This window comes from Drosophila takahashii, chromosome 2R, assembly GCF_030179915.1.
Source record: "Drosophila takahashii strain IR98-3 E-12201 chromosome 2R, DtakHiC1v2, whole genome shotgun sequence".
Lineage (NCBI taxonomy): Eukaryota > Metazoa > Arthropoda > Insecta > Diptera > Drosophilidae > Drosophila > Drosophila takahashii.
Genome location: NC_091679.1, coordinates 41730153 through 41748950, shown reverse-complemented (window position 1 = coordinate 41748950; position 18798 = coordinate 41730153). Strand labels below are relative to the sequence as shown.

The 18798-nt window shown below is 41.3% G+C and overlaps 4 protein-coding genes across 6 annotated transcripts; 3 read left to right on the top strand and 1 right to left on the bottom strand.

Annotated features, from left to right (window-relative positions):
* The first annotated feature begins 221 nt into the window (after positions 1 to 221).
* On the top strand, positions 222 to 1976 carry LOC108057133 (damage-control phosphatase ARMT1). Its single transcript, XM_017141274.3, has 4 exons — positions 222 to 583; positions 643 to 759; positions 815 to 1547; positions 1610 to 1976. The coding sequence occupies exons 1-4, from the start codon at positions 295 to 297 to the stop codon at positions 1917 to 1919; spliced, it is 1449 nt and encodes a 482-aa protein (XP_016996763.3). The 5' UTR covers positions 222 to 294; the 3' UTR covers positions 1920 to 1976.
* A 393-nt stretch (positions 1977 to 2369) lies between these two features.
* On the top strand, positions 2370 to 5797 carry LOC108057135 (damage-control phosphatase ARMT1). Its single transcript, XM_070213879.1, has 5 exons — positions 2370 to 2581; positions 2728 to 2833; positions 2903 to 2999; positions 4223 to 5089; positions 5148 to 5797. The coding sequence occupies exons 1-5, from the start codon at positions 2493 to 2495 to the stop codon at positions 5297 to 5299; spliced, it is 1311 nt and encodes a 436-aa protein (XP_070069980.1). The 5' UTR covers positions 2370 to 2492; the 3' UTR covers positions 5300 to 5797.
* A 3-nt stretch (positions 5798 to 5800) lies between these two features.
* On the top strand, positions 5801 to 7289 carry LOC108057134 (damage-control phosphatase ARMT1). The gene has a single exon (XM_017141275.3). It carries the CDS (start codon positions 5856 to 5858, stop codon positions 7254 to 7256), a length of 1401 nt encoding a protein of 466 aa, XP_016996764.3. The 5' UTR covers positions 5801 to 5855; the 3' UTR covers positions 7257 to 7289.
* LOC108057137 (3'-5' exonuclease Snipper) lies at positions 7271 to 18577 on the bottom strand. Of its 3 annotated transcripts, none has more exons than XM_070213878.1 (3): positions 17918 to 18577; positions 8348 to 8589; positions 7271 to 8285 (listed from the first exon to the last, which is right to left on the bottom strand). In XM_070213878.1, the coding sequence occupies exons 1-3, from the start codon at positions 17938 to 17940 to the stop codon at positions 7708 to 7710; spliced, it is 843 nt and encodes a 280-aa protein (XP_070069979.1). In that variant the 5' UTR covers positions 17941 to 18577; the 3' UTR covers positions 7271 to 7707. The 3 variants fall into 3 exon arrangements, 2 of the variants coding, with proteins under 2 accessions (XP_070069979.1, XP_016996768.3); XM_017141279.3 differs by lacking the exon at positions 17918 to 18577 and adding an exon at positions 9640 to 10017; XR_011418220.1 differs by lacking the exons at positions 7271 to 8285; positions 17918 to 18577 and adding an exon at positions 8706 to 10059 and having other exon boundaries at positions 8451 to 8589.
* Positions 18578 to 18798: the final 221 nt, after the last annotated feature.

Sequence of the window (18798 nt, the reverse complement as noted above, 5' to 3'; positions counted from 1 at the left end):
TAAAATGTTTCTGATAAAAGTATGGCAAATTAATACATTTTTTAAGAAACATAATGAAAAATCATAAAATATGTAAGATCAAAAATTAAGATCTTAGCCCCAAAAGAGATCGCGTATACATTCACGCATAAACCTGACAAAACCAATTCACAAACAGGCCTGCGCATAAACGCAGTATGACGCCCGTTAGCCAACACTGCACAGATTGGAGCTTTGAAAAATCAGTCAGAAAAAGAGGTAAATTGTTAGAAATGCAGCAGTAAACGCACAAAATTAACACAAAAAAGGGAAACAATGGAAACCTCGTCGAAGGAGAACTCCTCGGAGGCCGAGCAGCCGGAGGATGGGCGCCCAGCCAAGTCGGATTCGGACACGGAGCCCAGCAAAATCTCGCGTTTGCTGCGAACGGAATTCGATGCCAAGTACCAGATTGTAAACCTCTCGACGCCGCTCAATGCCTTCATGTCGGGTCACTACAAGCTGAGCTTCGCCTTCCACACCCTCCGGAGTCGCCTGCCCGTGATCCTGACCAACGTGATAGACACCCTGACGCGGGACAAGACGGAGCTAGTGGCTCAATTCGGTAGGGTGATCCCCGCAAGCATTTCTTAAAACCACCTAACTCACTATCTTGACTTCCAGCCTCCAATGAATTCGCACAGGCAGCGCGGGAGGAGCTCAAGATCATCATTGGACTGATCTCCAGGCTGAAGTACGAGCTGCAGACGGACAAACCGTTTCACAATTTCACGGGAGAAGGTTGGTTACTAGGTTCTAACAGCAAATCTGTTATAATATCACTCCCTTTCCACAGAACCCGATCGAGAACTCTGGAACAACTTCATCAGCCACCTGCCCGATGGCGAGCGCTCCTTCTACCGGGCCAGCTCCCTCCATGCCGAGTGCTATTTGCATCGCAAACTCCAATCCTTTCTGGAGAACAGCATCTTCCTAAAGTCCTACGATTACTTTGGCAAAATCAAAGAACAATCGCTGACCGACAACATGGAAGATGTTCTGGCCCTGACCAAGTACACTCGGCGATCGGAGAATAATCTCGAAAGCTTCGACGAGCTGCTCAGGATCAACATGTGGAGCAACTGCAACGATGTGGCCAGCGATGGGGAAATAGTCAAGCAAACAAACCGCCAGGTACTGGAGAATCTATCCACCACCGATGAGCATGTACTCGTTAACCAGGCGACGGAAATCTGGAGGTGCCTGGACAATCCAAAGCCAAAGAAACAGAAGCAGGTGGACTTTATACTGGACAATGCAGGCTACGAGCTGTTTAGCGACTTTATCCTGGCGGAGTTCATGATCGAAAAGGGACTGGCCACCAAGGTGCGCTTCCATGTGAAGGCTCATCCCTGGTTTGTCACCGACGTCACGGAGCGGGATTTCAAGTGGACACTGGAGTATCTGAGTCAGCATGCGGACTACATTATAAGTCTGATAGGCAAGAAGTTTCTGCAGTTCCTCGACGAGGGAAAGTTCGAGCTGGCGCCAATCTCACATTTCTGGACATCGCCACATGCTTTTTACAGGTAAAAATTATAGATAACGCTAGATATTCAATGATTAAACCTAAGTGGTATTTGATTTACAGCATGGCTCAGACGGATCCAGATTTATACAGCTCCCTGCAGTCGTCCAGGCTTGTGGTTTTCAAGGGAGAGCTCAACTATCGCAAGCTGCTGCAGGACGTTTGCTGGAACACCACCCAGGAATTGAGCACCTGCCTGCGTGGCTTCCTGCCCAGCAATATTTGTGTGCTGCGCAGGATCAAGAGCGAAGTCATCTCTGGTCTGCCCGAGGGCGTTGGTCAGGCGCTGAGCAGGAAGGATCCGCGCTGGATGGTCTCGGGCAGCTATGGGGTCATCCAGTTTGTGGACGGAACGCGTGAATTTGGATACTAACTTTGTAAAGGCTGGACAGTTTAAATTATTGGTAATAAATAGTCGTTACATACCATAGAAACCAAAGAGGGTTTGAACTAACCTGAATTAAATTTGGTAAATTTTGTTTAAATTCATAAAATTCTAACATAGCAATTATTGTAACATTATTAGATAGTTTTCTCATTAAAAAATAAAGACTTCGAAACTTATTTTATTTAATTTTTACACTTTTTACAAGGTTAAATTAAATTTAAATTTAGTACATTATGTTTAAATTAACCATTTTTCTATTAAAAACTAATTAAATTCTAACAAAGCAATTATTGTAACATTATTAGATAGTTTTCTCATTAAAAAATAAAGACTTTGAAAATTATTTTATTTAATTTTAAAATTTTTTCTATAAGGTTGGCATTTTAAAATTTAAATTTAAATGAACTATCGCCTGGGAGAGTATCGCTAGCATTTCTCATCGCCCCCAAAGCGGCCACACTACGCGCCACATTATTATCAAGTTATAAACTTTCCGCAACAGTTCGGTTTTCCATTCCAAAAACATATTCGACTGGAGCAATAACAGAACCCGTAGAGATGGCTGCCGATCCGGATTTTGACACAAAGAATGGAATCGTGGACGGACAAACCCCTCGGCACTCCGAACTGGCGGCCCTCTATAAGCAGTTGAGTAGGGCTAAATATAGCGCCTAGTATAGATGTTGTCTATAAGGCCCCTCAAGCATATGTAACAAATGCGCGGACTTATCTTCACCCACACTCGAGAGTCTGGGAATTGGTTTATTATCATTTTAAATTTGGTTTATTACAGGAGCTTTGCCTACTACACTTTTCGTGTTCGCCTGCCCTCGACCTTGGCCACTATTGCGGATTCCCTGGTCAAGGACAAGGACGTCCTGTTGGCCACATACGGTGCAGTGAGTAGTTGGGCGCACATTTCCCTTGACCTTGGGCTAAAACCTTTGATTTGATTCCCCCCCTCGCAGGAAGCAGGCGGTGACATTGAACAAACTACAAAGGATGTTAGAGAGCTGAGGGAGGACATCCTGAGGAATGGTCCCTTGTTGCCCTTCGAGGGGCAGGGTGAGTATTTAAGGGTCCAGATTTATACCCTATTTCGTGGTCTGACATTAATTAGGGTTTTCTATTTAATTTTTATAACTGAAAGATCAAAAACCGTATTTATCCGTATTTAAAATTACCATTACATTATTACTTATTTAAAATTCAATTTTTAGCAATGACAATAGAGCCATTTTTTCCGACTTAGGCTATATTTTTTGGCCCTAAAATTATCATCACAAAATATTACTTATTTAAAATTAAATTTCTTAGCAATGACAATAGAACCATGTTCGCCGACTCAAGCTACATATCTGCTGTGGTTTTCCGAAAGTTAATGTACGGATAGTAAATTCTATTTGCGGTTTACTTTCAAAAGTATATAAAATACCATTTTTATCATCACTTCTTTTAAAAATTTATAGCTACCCACTTACTCAAGATGTTTTATTTTTTCTAAAAACTAATTATTAAAATAATATGATATATATTAAATATGGAAATAAAATAGAGTAGAGGAATGATATTTATTTAAAACACCATTTTACTAATATTTAATATTTCTATAAACATACCCTTTTCTTATCAAAACAAGAGAGAACGCTATAGTCGGGTTGGTGTCCCGACTATCTAATACCCGTCACTCAGCTAAAGGGAGTGCGAACGCTGTGTCAGATTGGTGTCCCGACTAATAATCGTAACTCAGCTAAAGGGAGTGCGAGGGAGATAGATATATGTTGACAATTTATAAAGCGTATAACTTTTTAATGAATGGTCCGATTTGAAAAATGTCTTCTACATTTCGATAGGTATAAATATACACAACAAAATTGCATTTATACTTCTCGGAAATATTTAAAGATGTGGGCGCAGGACCCATTTTAAAATCGTTAGTGGGCGATTGTGGGCGTTAGAGGGGGCGTGGCGCTCGGCTAAAATAAACTTGCGCTGCGTAGGAAGCCAAAGAATATGTGTGGGAAATCTCAACCTTCTAGCTTTTGTAGTTTCTGAGATCTCAGCGTTCATACAGACGGACAGACGGACAGACAGACAGACGGACAGACGGACATGGCGAGATCGACTCGGCTAGTGACCCTGATCAAGAATATATATACTTTATGGGGTCGGAAACGCTTCCTTCTAGCTGTTACATACTTTTGCACGAATCTAGTATACCCTTTTACTCTACGAGTAACGGGTATAAATATACCTAGTGATAATGAAAATGAATCCCTTTCTTCAAGATCCCGACACTCAACTGTGGAATGCATTCCTGGAGAGACTGCCCAAGGAGAAGAGGACCTACTTCTCCGCCTGCTGGCTCTACGCCGAGTGTTACATGTACCGCAAAATCTCGTCCATTTTCCGGGCCACTCACCACTTGTCCGCCCACGACTACTTTAGCCAGCAGAAGCAAACGGCGGCCAAGCTGAGCGTAGATGCCATGCTGGCGGTGGCCAAGGCGACCCGGAACAATGAGCGAAACTCGGAGACCTTCCGGCAGCTGATCAAGCTGAATCTGTGGGGCAACCGCTGCGACCTGTCCATCACCTCCGGCAAACAGGTGAAGCCCACGGGCAATGCCTTCGACCAGGTCACGGATCTGGAGGAGAAGCTGCTGATCGACGGCACGGCTGAGGTGTGGAAAGCCCTAGAAGGAGCCTCCGGCGAGGGCATTGTGGACATCATCTTCGACAACGCCGGCTATGAACTGTACACGGATCTCATCCTGGCCGAGTACATCATCGACAAGGGACTGGCGGCCAAGGTGCGCTTGAATCCCAAGGCCATTCCCTGGTTCATTTCGGACGTCATGGAGCACGACTACCACTGGACGCTGAAATTCCTGGCCGAGCATCCGGATCCGGCGCTAAGTGAGGTCGGCAAAAAGTGGCAGCGTTTCACGGCGGAAAGAAAGTTCGAGCTGGCGCCGCTGGAACACTTTTGGACGAGTCCCTACGAGTTCTATCGCATGCCGGAGGTTAATCCTTCGCTCTACAATCGCCTGAAGGAGGCGCAGCTGGTGATCTTCAAGGGCGACCTCAACTACCGCAAGTTGCTGGGCGACTTTTCGTGGGACAGCACGGAGTCCTTCGAAACCTGCTTGAGAGGTTAGTTTATCTTGTCTGGAGTTCTGTAATTATATTTATATATATTATCCTTTTCCAGGCTTTCGTCCTTCTAATCTCTGCACTTTGCGCACGGTTAAAGCGGATCTGATCTGCGGACTGGGTGATGGTGTGGCTGAGCAGCTGTTTGCCAAGGACAAGGAGTGGATGTTGACCGGGGAATACGGAGTTATACAGTTCGCCAGCAAGTAGAGGAAGCAAACAGGACCAGGACACGCTAATAGTTGAATTGTTGTAGTCTTAATTACTAAATAGCTTAATTGTTGATATGTAGAGTGGGTTATCCGAGGGGCGGAAAGTAATTGTATGTTGTTCACTCTTGAAAATTATATGTTGGCGGTATTTCATCTATTTTAAAATGTAATTTATGCTATAATTTTCGCTTTTTAATTGACTTTTATGCAATTGATTTTTAAATTTAAATTCTATAAATTTTAAATTACTTAAATTCAGTGATTTGCAATAACTGCACTTGAATATCCTGTAATTTATTTAATATTTATGGTGAAAATCTTGGTTTTTGTACATAAAAAAGAGAATCAAAATTGTAAAACTACACTATATCTTTCCGTTCTTAAGAACCCACTCTTTATAAAGCCTTTTGCATTGTTATAAAAGCACACAAACTCACACTTATGAACGTCAGTTGCCCAGCGGGCGACTGAAAATTATAAAAATCTCAATTTGGAATTGTAAATTTTTGTTCTGACCAAAGCAGAGGGTTTCGAAATTCCCAGTTTCCCGCAGGATGCAGAGTGGGGCCAGTAGTCACACCGAGGTGACGGATACCACGATTGTGGACCGTCAGGCGGCCATCGAGCAGATGAAGGAGCTCCGATTCAACGAGAAGAATCTGATCATTTACACTCCACCCGGAACGAATGAAGAGCTATCCGCCAGATTTCTGCACAGCTTCGCCTTTGCCACGTTTAAGCGAAGATCACCCGGACTTTTACGCGATCTGATTGCTTTTCTGCGGGATCGGGAGCCTGAAATTATGAAGGAATGCGGGGACTATGCCCACTTTGAGCTGAAGCGCACCATTCTGAGTCTGGAACTGCTCCGCGGAGAGATTATCAACAACGACGGGTTCGAGATATTCCGGGTAAAAGCTCCCGACACCGAGAATTGGAACGAGTTTCTGCGGAACCTCAGCGAGGATCGAAGGCAGTGGTTCTCCGCCGTTTGGCTGCACGCCGAGTGCTACATGTATCGCCGTATTTGGTCTATATTTCAGCGATCGGAAACCCTCGCCAATTATGACTACTTTGGTGATCAAAAGATGTCGGCCGCCAGGAATGTGACGTCTCAGATGAAGGACATCCTGGTGGCCACCAGAGGACTGCCTCGCAGCAAGGAGAACTTTCAGCATCTTCTCAAACTATCCACCTGGAGCAATCGCTATGACCTGAGTAACACAGATGCCTGTCCGGATGCCAGGATATTTAAAAGAATTACCAGATACGACAAGGATCTGCTGGCTGATCAATCGTCTGATATATGGACGGATCTCACGAAGGCCTGTGATCCCGTCTACGTGGACATTGTGTGTGATAATGCGGGATTTGAACTATTTGCCGATCTCCTGCTGGCCGAGTACATCGTAGAATCGGGTTTGGCTAGACGAGTGCGGTTCCATGTGAAGGCTATTCCTTGGTTTATATCCGATGTCACCCACAAGGACTTCCTTTGGCTTTTAAGCTACTTTTGCAGGCATACATTTCCTGAATTTATGGCTTTCGGTCGCAGGATACGCGGTTATATACGTGATCGTTCGTTTATCTTGTGCGAGAAGAGCTATTTCTGGACTAGCGGACACGATTGCAGCCAGATGAAGCGGATTCAGCCCTGTCTGTATGTCTACATCAGCGAGGCTGCCCTCGTGATCTTCAAAGGTGACCTCAACTACCGAAAGCTACTCGGCGACATTAACTACGAACCAACGGCTGAGTTTTCCGACTGCCTGCGCGGCTTTCAGCCAACCAGCGTCTGTGCGCTGCGAGTCATTAAATCGGATATCTACTGTGGCCTGCCCGTCTGCACGGTGGACTGGCTAACCGAGGACAATCCAGAGTGGATGACCACAGGCCTAAAGGCCGTCATTCAAGTGGCCATCAAGCATCGTCTGTCCAGTGACTTTCTAGTTTGATTTACAAAAAAATCTTATTCTTGGATAACTCAATCGCTATTGTCGTTTTATTTAATTGTATCTCCTAAATGGTAGGCGGTGTAAGTCGTTAAAATAAGTATTGCAATCCGTATTATAGACTACAACTAAGCATTATCAAGTAAGTATGAATGGTAGAAAAATATGTATGCCATTTAATAGCTATTTATATATTTATATGTACGATCGCTGCGATGCTTCGAATTGTTTCAAGTCTTATCAATTGCCGTTACAAGAAAATCAGGGCAAATATTAAATAAAAGGGGAAAAAAAAAGAATTTCTATTATAATTTCATGCAATTTCTCTTTAGCTTTCTTCGTACCAATCATCTTCCGCCTTTCCTGCGTTTTTTTCGTATTAATAATTAAATAAAATCCAGTAAACTAAATGGATATTCTGCGTTTCGTTTGGAGGGATTGCTGGCCGCTGAACTCACAACACGCAGTTGGGATTGAGCTGCTGATATGGCGTCAGATCTTTGGTGATCGAGAAGAGCGCTCCGTCGCGCACCATTTTGCAGATGAGGGCGCCCAGGTTCTTGGCATCGTCGATTCCGGAGTGAGCTCTTCCCTCGAACGCCAGGCCCACGTGCGACAGGGCGTCGGTGAAGTTGCACGGCTTGTACTTGTACCACGACCTATACACTGCCCTCACATCGATCCACTGATTAAAGTAGGCTCCCTTGCGCATCCGCTTGCGGGTGCACTCCTTCGCCAGGCAAATCCCAAAGTCCCAGTCCGTCCAGGTGGCAAAGGCGCAGTTCCCCAATATATTGGACTTGTTCATCTTCGGCAAGGTGAGGTTGCGAGCACGCAGCTCCTTGCGCAGCCACTCGTGGAACATCATTAGCGCCGTCTGCAGCGGCACTCCGCTGTCCACCGTCTTCTGCTGGATGCCCGTCAGCTCTGTACAGTAGGCACTCAGGCGGGGCGACTCGATGGGCAGGATGTACTTGTGGAATTCGGCCTCAATCTTGCCTGTCTTAACGTTGACCAGCACAGCTGGGAATTCTGGGAGAGTATATATAAATTTAGTAATTATTTTAGTAAGAAAATAACTTTAATTTCCTTACCGATAATCTCCGCCTCTCGCCATTGAGGAGGCGCCTGTTTCTCCCAGCAGGTGGCCTCAAAATCCACGGCAATTACATAGGTATAGGGCTGCATGGCCAGCTGCTTGGACTTGCGCTTCTTGATCTTAATGGGAACTGTGTTGGCTGCTGTGATTTCGGCTTCGTTGAGCGACTCCTCGGGTTCGTTGACTGGATCTGGCCGAGCTCCGTCCACATATATGGTATCAATCAGGCCCAGTTGTCTGGAAAACCAATAGGAAATATAAGATTTATTTTTATAGGATTTTTTTTAAAGATTTTTGTTGGAAATTTTGTAGAAAATGGGTTAGTTATTTTCATAGCTACTTTGCCAGCTGACCTGAGTATACAAACACACGAGAATGAAGTTTACTACAGTTACTGCTACGAAATACTTTTATAAATTGAGAAAATCCTAACCTCCTCCTAGGTATTTTCAGTGATTCTATTGCTGTTTGCCATAGCAAACGATCATGGGTTTGTTCTGCCACAAAAGACCATTGGTTTCGCTGAGGGCTTGAGCTATAATTTCAGGTTCCTCCGATCTAAGGAAGCTGACGAATGCCTGGCCCTTCATGCGACCCTGCTGCATGACCTTGATTTCCAAATTATCTGGTTTTGTGTATTTAGAGTAGAGTTCCCTCAGCTGAGCTTCAGCCACGCTCTTGTCCAGGTTCTTAATGTAGAGCTTATTGCTGGGTTCCCCTATTTTGTAGTTCTTATAAACGGGCAGAGATTGGAGTTCGCTGGTGGTTAAACGCCCTTCTGGCTTTGAGGTGGATGGTTTTAGGGTTTCCGGCAGTTTCAGTTCGATTTTGGGTGGCTTAACAGTGGGTTTTTGGATTGGATCTTGTTTAAGCTGGGAGTGACTGGCTTGTTGGGCAGCCTGCTGCAACATTTGGCGGGTTCTCTTGAGGATCTTTTCGCTGGAAGCTGCTGGGAGCAATCTCTGTCGCTTAACCTTCGCTTCCTCCTCATCCTCGCTCTCCAATTCGCTTTCCGGTTCACTGGCTACTTCCTCCGTTTGAGTGGCTACATTTTGGTGATACTTCTGGACCAACAAGCCAGTGGAACGCTTTTCAAAGGGAGCCTCCAGATTCATGCGATTCATCAGGTGCAAAACTTGTGTATAGAATCGCTGATTAGTCTGCAGGTTCTGGCCGATCCTGGCCAGAATATCCCCATTGATGGGTGGGTAGCTATAGCTGAGATATGGCGGCGGCGGCTGTGTGAAATCGGACTGACTATTGCAGGCATATAGCCTGCGAACGTACTTTTCGATTTCCGGTTCCTGTTTCTGGGCTGCTGTTCCCATTGTCTGTGTGGATTTGCTGGCATCGGTGGCTCCATCGGCTCTTTGTTTCGGTCCAAACATACTGATGTACAGCGGTTTGTCCAGAATTTCACTGAGTCCTTGAAGTTGCCTGAGGGCTCGCTCCGCCTCATCGGGATCCTTGTACTCGATGAGCACCCTTTTCCGACCGTAAGTGTTCAGCGAACGCGGCAGGATGAACTTGCACTCCTGGATCAGCTGCGCCAGCTCGTCCAGGGTGCAGGGCATCCTTCGCATCAACAGTTTGCAGCTGGAAACGCTCATCTTCGTCACAATTTTCAAGGATTTTCGCGAATTTTAATAGCGCATGCGGGAGTTTGTATTTCAAATTGGTGATGTTAAATAACATCGATACTTATCGATATTTTTCCATGTGTTTGCAGACCGCGTTGCCACCTAGTCGAAATTTAGTGATAAGGATGGCGGGATTTTTAAATTTATTTGCCACAAACTCTTGTTTGGTCGATAAACTCAGGTTGCATAAAGCAAATGCCGACGACTTTTACTTTCACTAATTGCACCGGTTATCTCTCAATCAGATGGCTATGACTCTATTTTTGTCTGCAGAGGAAAATTAAAAAAAAATACAACCAACATTTAAAAAAAAACATGATAGTTATAACTTATAAGTTATAAGTTTTAAATAACACTTATCGAAATTTTAGAATATTAAAATAAGTTACGAAATAAAATGTTTGTATCTTCTTGGCTCTCACATAAAATTGAACTTTTAAAAATCCCAGAAAAATATGAGATAATTGTTAAGTTTATAACAATTATGCTGAATTACGAAATGTAATTATTTAAAAAGTAATATATAAAAATGTATCAAAGAAAGTTTCAGTTACAGAAATTCAACTGTGCATCAAAAATGATATCAGTCTGCAATGGGGACTAAGTAGCAAAGGACAAATAACCGAATCGCGTGCCATCGCCGGATAATCGTACGACCACCGGCACTATACTATAAATTTTAAATGCATTAACTCCCCGTTGGGGATTTTCTCGGCTGATTAGATCATTTTTGCGGAGCTACTCTCAAATCGATTAGACTAATTTTTCTATTTGCCAAATGCCAGATGCACAACATCAGCCTCCGGAGTCAATGCACTTTTGGCGCACGCTCGGCGCATTTAATAAAATTGAATTACATATGAAAAATGCCTGACATGATCTGCTTTTTGATATATGGCACACACAAAGTGGTTATAAAAAGATCAGCGGCAGATTGCATAAAATTTGCAATGATTAAATGGACAAACGACCAGAAAGGGGGGCGAAATGCAGGCGGACACCGTCGCACTTTCGCTTTTTACTGACTTTTTGGGGGCGGCGGTGGTGGTGAACCATATGCGGAAGTCCACTTTCGCACAAACAATACGAAATTGGATGAATGAACTCTGTGTCTCGGGCAGCCTGCACGGCGCAAAAAATAAAAAAGGAAAAGCTCTTTTAAATTCACTTTTACTTGCGCCAATTGAAACGAGTCCGCGCCGTCGGCTTTGCATTCTAAGTGACTTTAATGGGTTAAGCTATATTTAGAAAATTGCAACAAATTGCCAAGTAGGCGGAGTGCCAGTGGAGCACAGCAAATTGCATGCGGAAAAGAGGTTAACGGGGGGAAGGATCAATTGGAAATGGAAATCGACCAAAACAGGATTGAACAACAAGGATTGCTTTGGTGTTTCATAATGGACAGAGTGTAAGGACCTTGGAAGTTTGTATGTGAATTTAAGGAACTGTTTATTTTACAGAGAATAATTACACATACTGTTTTCCCTTCACGAATTGTTCATTATTTTCTTGTAGTTACAGTGAAAAAAGTTTTTTAATTAGTTTTAAATGTTTTTATACATCTTAAAAGTGCTAATTATACTAAATATTGGTTTTCACTAGTTTCGATTTATATTTTTACTACTAACTCACAAAAGCTGAGCCATTTAAATTATATCTGGCTTTAAAATTGTTTGCGTTCTTAAACTTATTAGAATAATAGCCCTTTGGGTATTCTAGTTTATAGTTTTCCATTTCCCCCATTTAAATTTCCACACCCACTTGGTGTTTCACTTGAAAGAATCCTGAGTCAGCAACAGGTTTTCCAATTGGTCACCACCTCACCGAATTGTTCGCCAAGTGATGACAAGCCCCTTTTTACACATTCCATTAATTGGCCAACGAAAATGGCAGTAAAGTGCAATGTTCTTTTGTCGCCAAACAATGTAGCAATGTAGCTGTAGTAATTACAAATCACACTACTGAATAGCACTATTAATTAGCTATATATTACCCAAGGCCCGAACGACAACTGACCGATTTTGTAGGCGGTATAATGAGTTGGCCAAATGAGAAGCGTGCCTTAGCTCAATGGAGCTAACAAAATAAAATACCCAATAATTGCCTATAAATAGACCGGGGGTTTATTGCCAACTTTATGAAAGGAAAATAAAATATAGAAAATTGGAAAACAAAAAAAAATAATAAAATTTGCTAGAGCGAATTTTAAATGCAATTTAATACAAAGGCATTTTGAAAGAATCATCTTTTAAGAATCATCATACGGTCCTGAAAAACCTATTTAGACTATGCATATTTTCCCCAAAGATTTTTACTGCATTTTAGGGTAAACTGAAGGTCCAACACATTGGTAAATATTAAAATGATCTGTTTAGATTTTGTAGTATTACCCCAAAAAAAGTTTTTCATTGCCCTTATTTATTCCTTGGCTTTTTAGTTTTCTCTTAAATTGTTTTTAATTTTTTCCAATTTGTTTAAACACTCAAAATAAAACCTTTCAGCCTAGAATATCATGAAAATGTTATACCATTTATAAATAACGATGATAATGGTCTCTAGAAGAATCAAGGGGCACCCCTTGCATTTAAAACATTATCGTGCATGGCAATTGACTTCCCCTTGGGCTCGCTAATTGCCACTTGCAGAGGTATTTATTTATGTGGGGTATTTATTTACGGATGATTACCGTCAAGGTCCTGGAGATGAGACGACTGACATGACTTGAGGCCGGGCTTATTGCAATTGATAGAAATTAGCAAGTAAATATAGTGGAGGGAGGGGATCATCGTCGGGGCATTTTAGCTGGGGCAAATGATATATATTTATTGCGCATACGCCCCGAGTGCCGCGTTCGAAACGGAGGCGCGTGCATAAAAATTGTATAGAGCCCCGAGTCGGGCCAAAAATGAATGACGACCTTCTTTGGCTCTATTCAATGGAGGGAACTTTTCCCTTATCCCCCCATTTTCCAGTTCGTTTTGAATATAATATTGAATATTCAGCTGCAGTATACCCTTGATTTGTTTTCGGTTCTCGACCAGAATCACAGTCGTAGTGGTGGCGACGTGGAATGCAGTTGTATCGGTAGTTCATTCGGTATATGGGTATCTGTATCCGTGAGTTTCGTGTGCGCCATGCTCTTGACTTTGGATAAGTTTGGTGAAAACTGCTTTCAGCCGGATTTCCCGCACTCTGTAGCCATCAGAAAACCAGACCCCGATTGCCAGCCAATGTCTGGGCATCGAATTGCGCTAAACGTTCATTGGTCAACTCTCCCCCGAGTTGGCAATCTTCTCGAGAAATACTCTAAGATCGGTCAAAAGATAGATCAAATCGCACCGTTTATTTCTAAGGAAATCACACTGTATTTGTCCACAGTGTATAAAGTCTTCGATGTGGTTTTTTATTTCTCCAACCAATTGCTCTATTTGATCTTTAATTTGTGCGCAGCAAATTTACCGGTATGTGTATGCGTTTGATTCAATTGTTCGAAATTATAATCTATAAAGTGAGCAATAATAATAAATTTATTTGATTTCTGCTCCACGCAAACGGGTTTCTACTGTTTCGGCATGCCATCAATTGAGAAAGTTCTCACAGCTTTATTTACGACTATTATAAAATTGACTGTAGATGTGGATCCGTGTTTAGCCATTATAATGTTGAAACTAAAAGTAATTTTCCTACTTAATAACAGACTGTCATTGTCAACGATTTGGAATCGTGATATACGAGTATTTAATTGGGGAGGGGTTTTGTAAGGGGAATTATAAATGAATTCTTTTTTTTAGCGGTTATTTTTGAAGCCACCTATATCACTATGGACGGCAGTCCATGTAGTGACGAAGCGCACCAGGAGAGTGTGCGAAGGCGACTACTATATATACACGAAGAAATGAAAATCTAGTGTGATGGTCCGATCATAATGAATGATACACCAATCGAAAGGTATTGCAATAACTTAAAGGATTGCATACCAAGACTTTAAGAAAATCAATTGGCTTGGGAGAGAGAGCGGTGAAAGTGAAAAAATGAAAATTTCGAAATTTGGAGCTGTTGGGGCCGGTGGGGATAAATGCCCCCTCGCAATGTTTTAGTTGTATTCCTTTTGAAAATACCCGTCGAATGAGGGGTCATTTGTCAAAATCCGACGCTCCGTTCAAAAGTTATAGCCAAAATAAGATTTCCTTCTTCTTCCCAAAATGAAAATTTAATTCTGTTTGTCAGTTTGTCAGTTTGTCAGTTTGTCAGTTTGTCAGTTTGTCCAAAACATGTTTCTTAAGTTTTGAAAATTTAATATGACGTTCATCCCATCGATATAAAAAACTTTTGTTCTACCACTTTTGGAAAAACTCGCTAGTTTAGCGGGAAAACAGCTATAAATAGCTAAAATTCGGAAAGCCGTAACTTCTATACTACTAAAGCTACAGACTTGTGCTGCATCTTGTTTGAAAGGTATTTTTAAATGCTATAAACGCCTTCTATATGCAATTTGTGTAAATGTAATAATTAAAAAGATATGAACAAAAGACAATTTTTTAAAACTTTTTTTTTAGCTTTTTTTTATTTTTCTCAAAAACGGCTCTAACGATTTTCTTGAAAACTTTAAACTGTATAGCCCTTGAGATTCCTTAAATTTTGGTATATAACACATTACTGTAAAAAGTCACGTTTAAAAGTTATTTTTATACGAAAATAGCCACTTTTGCCAGCTCGAACAATTAACGCTCCCTGAGTATTGAATTTTGTGGGAGGGTATCCGAACTGCATTTTAGGGTCATGGAATCAGTAAATTTGCACTTAAGAGTTCCATATAGGAATCTTTTGTTCTACGACTTTTGGAAAAAGCCGCTACTTTAGCGGGAAAAAGCTAAAAATAGCTAAATTTCGTTAGTTCGTAAGTTCTATACTACTAAAGGTACAGACATGTGCTATACCTTGTTTAAAAGGTATTTTGAAATACTTCAACGCCTTTTTAACTTAATTTGTTAAAATACAATAGTTTAAAAATTATGATTGACCAATTTAAATTTAAATGTATATATTAGCTCCTATGAGAGCAAATGTAAACAAACAAAAACTTCTGATATCAAATAAAAACACCTCTTAACGAGGTAAAAAACTAGTGACGACCGCACCTTCAACATACAAAAGTTCTGATATCAACATTTGTGACGAAAAATTATTACACTCGTCATTAAATAGACTTTCTAATCTTTTCTCATTCGTCACGCTGCAATAGAAAATGCCTGTAAAGGGAAAAAGGCTGGAATAGTTTGCTAGGGCGGGCCGAATGAGAAAATATTAGAAAGTCTATTTAATGACGAGTGTAATAATTTTTCGTCACAAATGTTGATATCAGAACTTTTGTATGTTGAAGGTGCGGTCGTCACTAGTTTTTTACCTCGTTAAGAGGTGTTTTTATTTGATTTTTATGATAAAGAAATCTTGATTTTCTGTATTATGTCCATTTATAAGTGCTAGTACTGCATTTTAAGGTATTCTAAAACATTACAATGTAAGCAACTGGGGAAAAGAGGGTTGGGCGTATTTGTTTGTTGGCTTTCCAAACAGGTTTGTGTGGGAATGAAAACTAGAATACGGCGCCAGGTGTGACAAGTTATGAAATTGCGCAATTTTGCACTCGCTTATTATGCGGATTACTAAGTTTACTCACGAGTGGATGGCCAGGACCTCCCATTGATCGATCAGGTGCATTTTGGCCAAGACAAAGGACGCGCTTTCCTATCAATCGACGATCATTTCTCAAGACAATATACGACTTTTCTAAAGTGGAATGACAATTCGAACTGACACCGATGGGAGACTATTTGGATTTATGGTTAGCAAAAGTATAAAGCACAGATCTTGATTGGAAGCTTTTATTTCATCGCCGTTACTGTTGTTGTTGTTGTTGGTTCAAAGTTTCCATTTATAGAATACTACGCATTTCAATTAATAAAATAGTCATAATTAAATTAAAGAGTCGCCAGCACGAGTCGTATAACAATAAGATTACCCACATACGACGGGCATAGTGAGAAAATACGATCCATATATGCAGGGTGCTGGTATTTACATAGTAACTCGAGACCATGTCGTCATATAGATTACACGCTTTATCAATGCAGCCTCCCGTTTTACTTTTATTACATTTTCATTGTGGCCCACAAAAGTTTCCATTGCACATCTATATAGTATATGGTATATGGTATACATATATGTTTCGTATGTGAGATGTGCAAATTGAACTAGCAGGTCAGGCGAGGACATATTGGGGCCATCGGGTTGAGATACAGTCACATTCTTTGTGGATACAATCTGCTGTACTGCTGCACTTCTACAGCTTCCACTTGGGGACTGTCATCCGTCATCCGGCTAGAGAAATCTTGGGAGTGGAGTGGCCCCCTTTTCCGTTCCAATTACACTCAATTACTGGAGTACCATCCTAGGAACTGCGATCTCTCAATTGCTCAAAGGCTGGAAGTTATTTTTGGACCCTTAATTGGAATTGCCAGCGGATGAGTCAGGCTGCAGCCATGGAAAATTCATTAGAAATCAGGTACAAATAGAGAATCTCAACTGCAGAATAAACCGCCCTGAACCAGCTCCAAACCAATTCGCAATGGAATGACTCGAGCATTTGTGTTTGCTATTAATCCATGCTGTAATCTAAATTGCATGCGGCATTGCTATATAGCATGTAGGATAGTCCCGATTTCCGATTTCGCATTACTGATTCCTGAACACGCGGCCAATCGCCAATCAGTCAGCGGGCCATCAATCAACTGATCGCATATTTAACGCCTCTGCGCCGCTTGATTAATTTAATAATGTGTGATTTGCGATTGTTTACTTTGCAAGCGTAAACAAAGTAAACAGCATAAAAATATACACCCAATCGAAGTCAATGATGAATGGGTAATTACGACGATGTTGGAAATTCAATGCCCAGATATCTAGTGCTTATTGTTTCAGTCGTTGTAAATGTTTGAAAAGGCAACAAACGAAATTGAGACGGTAAATAAATGCAATAGGGGGTTGTCTTTATATCAGAATTAATTGAGCAGGATTATCGTAAGATTTTGTACTCCTAGTTTATTATTATGCAGTTCAGTTGCATTTTAGATTATCATTATCTTCAGTTTTGTGCTGGTTCTTCTTTGTAAGTAGCTATTTCTTGATTGAACTGCTTATTCTTTAGGGGAGAGACCCCACTTATAATTAGTTTTTACCAGTTACAAAACTGGTATTTCAAATGTTCCTTGAATATCTGCCAAATAAATGTGGAATTCAGAACAAGGATGTTTATTTTTGTGTTCTTATAAATATATTTAAAATCGTTAATGATTTATGCATTAATCAATCTGTAAATCTTTTAAGATTTTTATAAAATTAATATTAAGATACATATATTCATAATTTATTTTTATTTTTCTACTAAAAAACTTGATCTACCACCCTATAGCTATTAATATAGTCACTGATTTCTAGAGTGTCTGAGTACTTTTTGCGATATCTGAAGTGCGTTTCAGGGGCGTTAAAGTGCATTGACCAACATCAATATCAACAACTCGGCGCTGGGGAAATAAATATTTGCCTTAAAGTTATTACACGGCCTCAAGCGTTTTGCTGTTGACCAAGTGGGAAAAAACAGAAAGGCCAGGGCCGGATTTTCCAGAATTCAGCATTTTCTTTTCGGCGGAAAAGGAAAACGAAAAATGGGGTCAGTTCAGGTCAGCCTGTCAGGATGATGAGGGCCAAGAAAAATCAATTTTCGGGGGAAACCCCCCTTTTTTAGGGCGAAACTCCGCCCCTGGTTGGCTAAATTGCGGTTTGTTAAGTGGTAAAGCAAAGAAAGAAAAGGGGACCAAACGGAAAAATTCCTATATTTAGATGGGTAGGTACTATTATCAAAGACTCACCTTGCCAGTCTTATCAAGGCCATTTTTGTTGCTCGACTTGATTTGATTCCTGCGATTGCGATATAATTGACTTTTCTTTTGGCAGGACTCTTTATTTATGATATTCGAAAATTCGACAGTTTATTTATTTACTTTCCTCCCTTTCCGCTTTTTGTTTTTGTTGCTTTTTTGGCAGTGCAATGCAAGTAACGGTAACTAGGCGAAATCTCTTTTGTTGTCTGCTCACACACACACGCGAGTACAAAACGCACACACACACACAACGCACACAAGGACAGTTTTTCAGCCGGCACAACAACAACGCTGCTCTTTTTCGATATTTCCTTAGTTATTTTAATGGTTTATTTCTATTTATTCAACTCGTTTGTTTACATTTTCCCACACGCACAGCAGCTATCTTCTCTTGATTCTTTTGTACAACTTTTCAGCCCAGAGCATTTGGTGTATTGCAGGTATTGCAGCTGGAAATTGCAATATTATCGCAATTTAACCGGTCAATAAAAAGTGAACTTTTGTTATTTGCATTATGTGCGCCCTGGCAGCTCTGCTTGTCGAGTAGTTTACTGTAGTTTTCGATCGCGGTCCGCATTTATTATTCGGTTTTAACTCGCTCGGAGCCCGTTCACAAGTGCAGCGGCATCAAATCGGAAATATATATGCTATAGCTTGATTTGAGTTTGTGGTCAGGCGGCCAGCTGTTCTAGCCGAGACGGGAACCCGCAGAGGAGTTGCCATCATATGTAAATCCGAGAAACTGACCAGCACAGTTCCCTTTTCGGCCGCATTGGCGCTTAAAAATCAGAAATATTAAGGGGATTCACCCATGTCTTGGTTTTTTCGAAAAATTGTTTTTCAAATCGTGGTCACCAGTTGAAAAAATG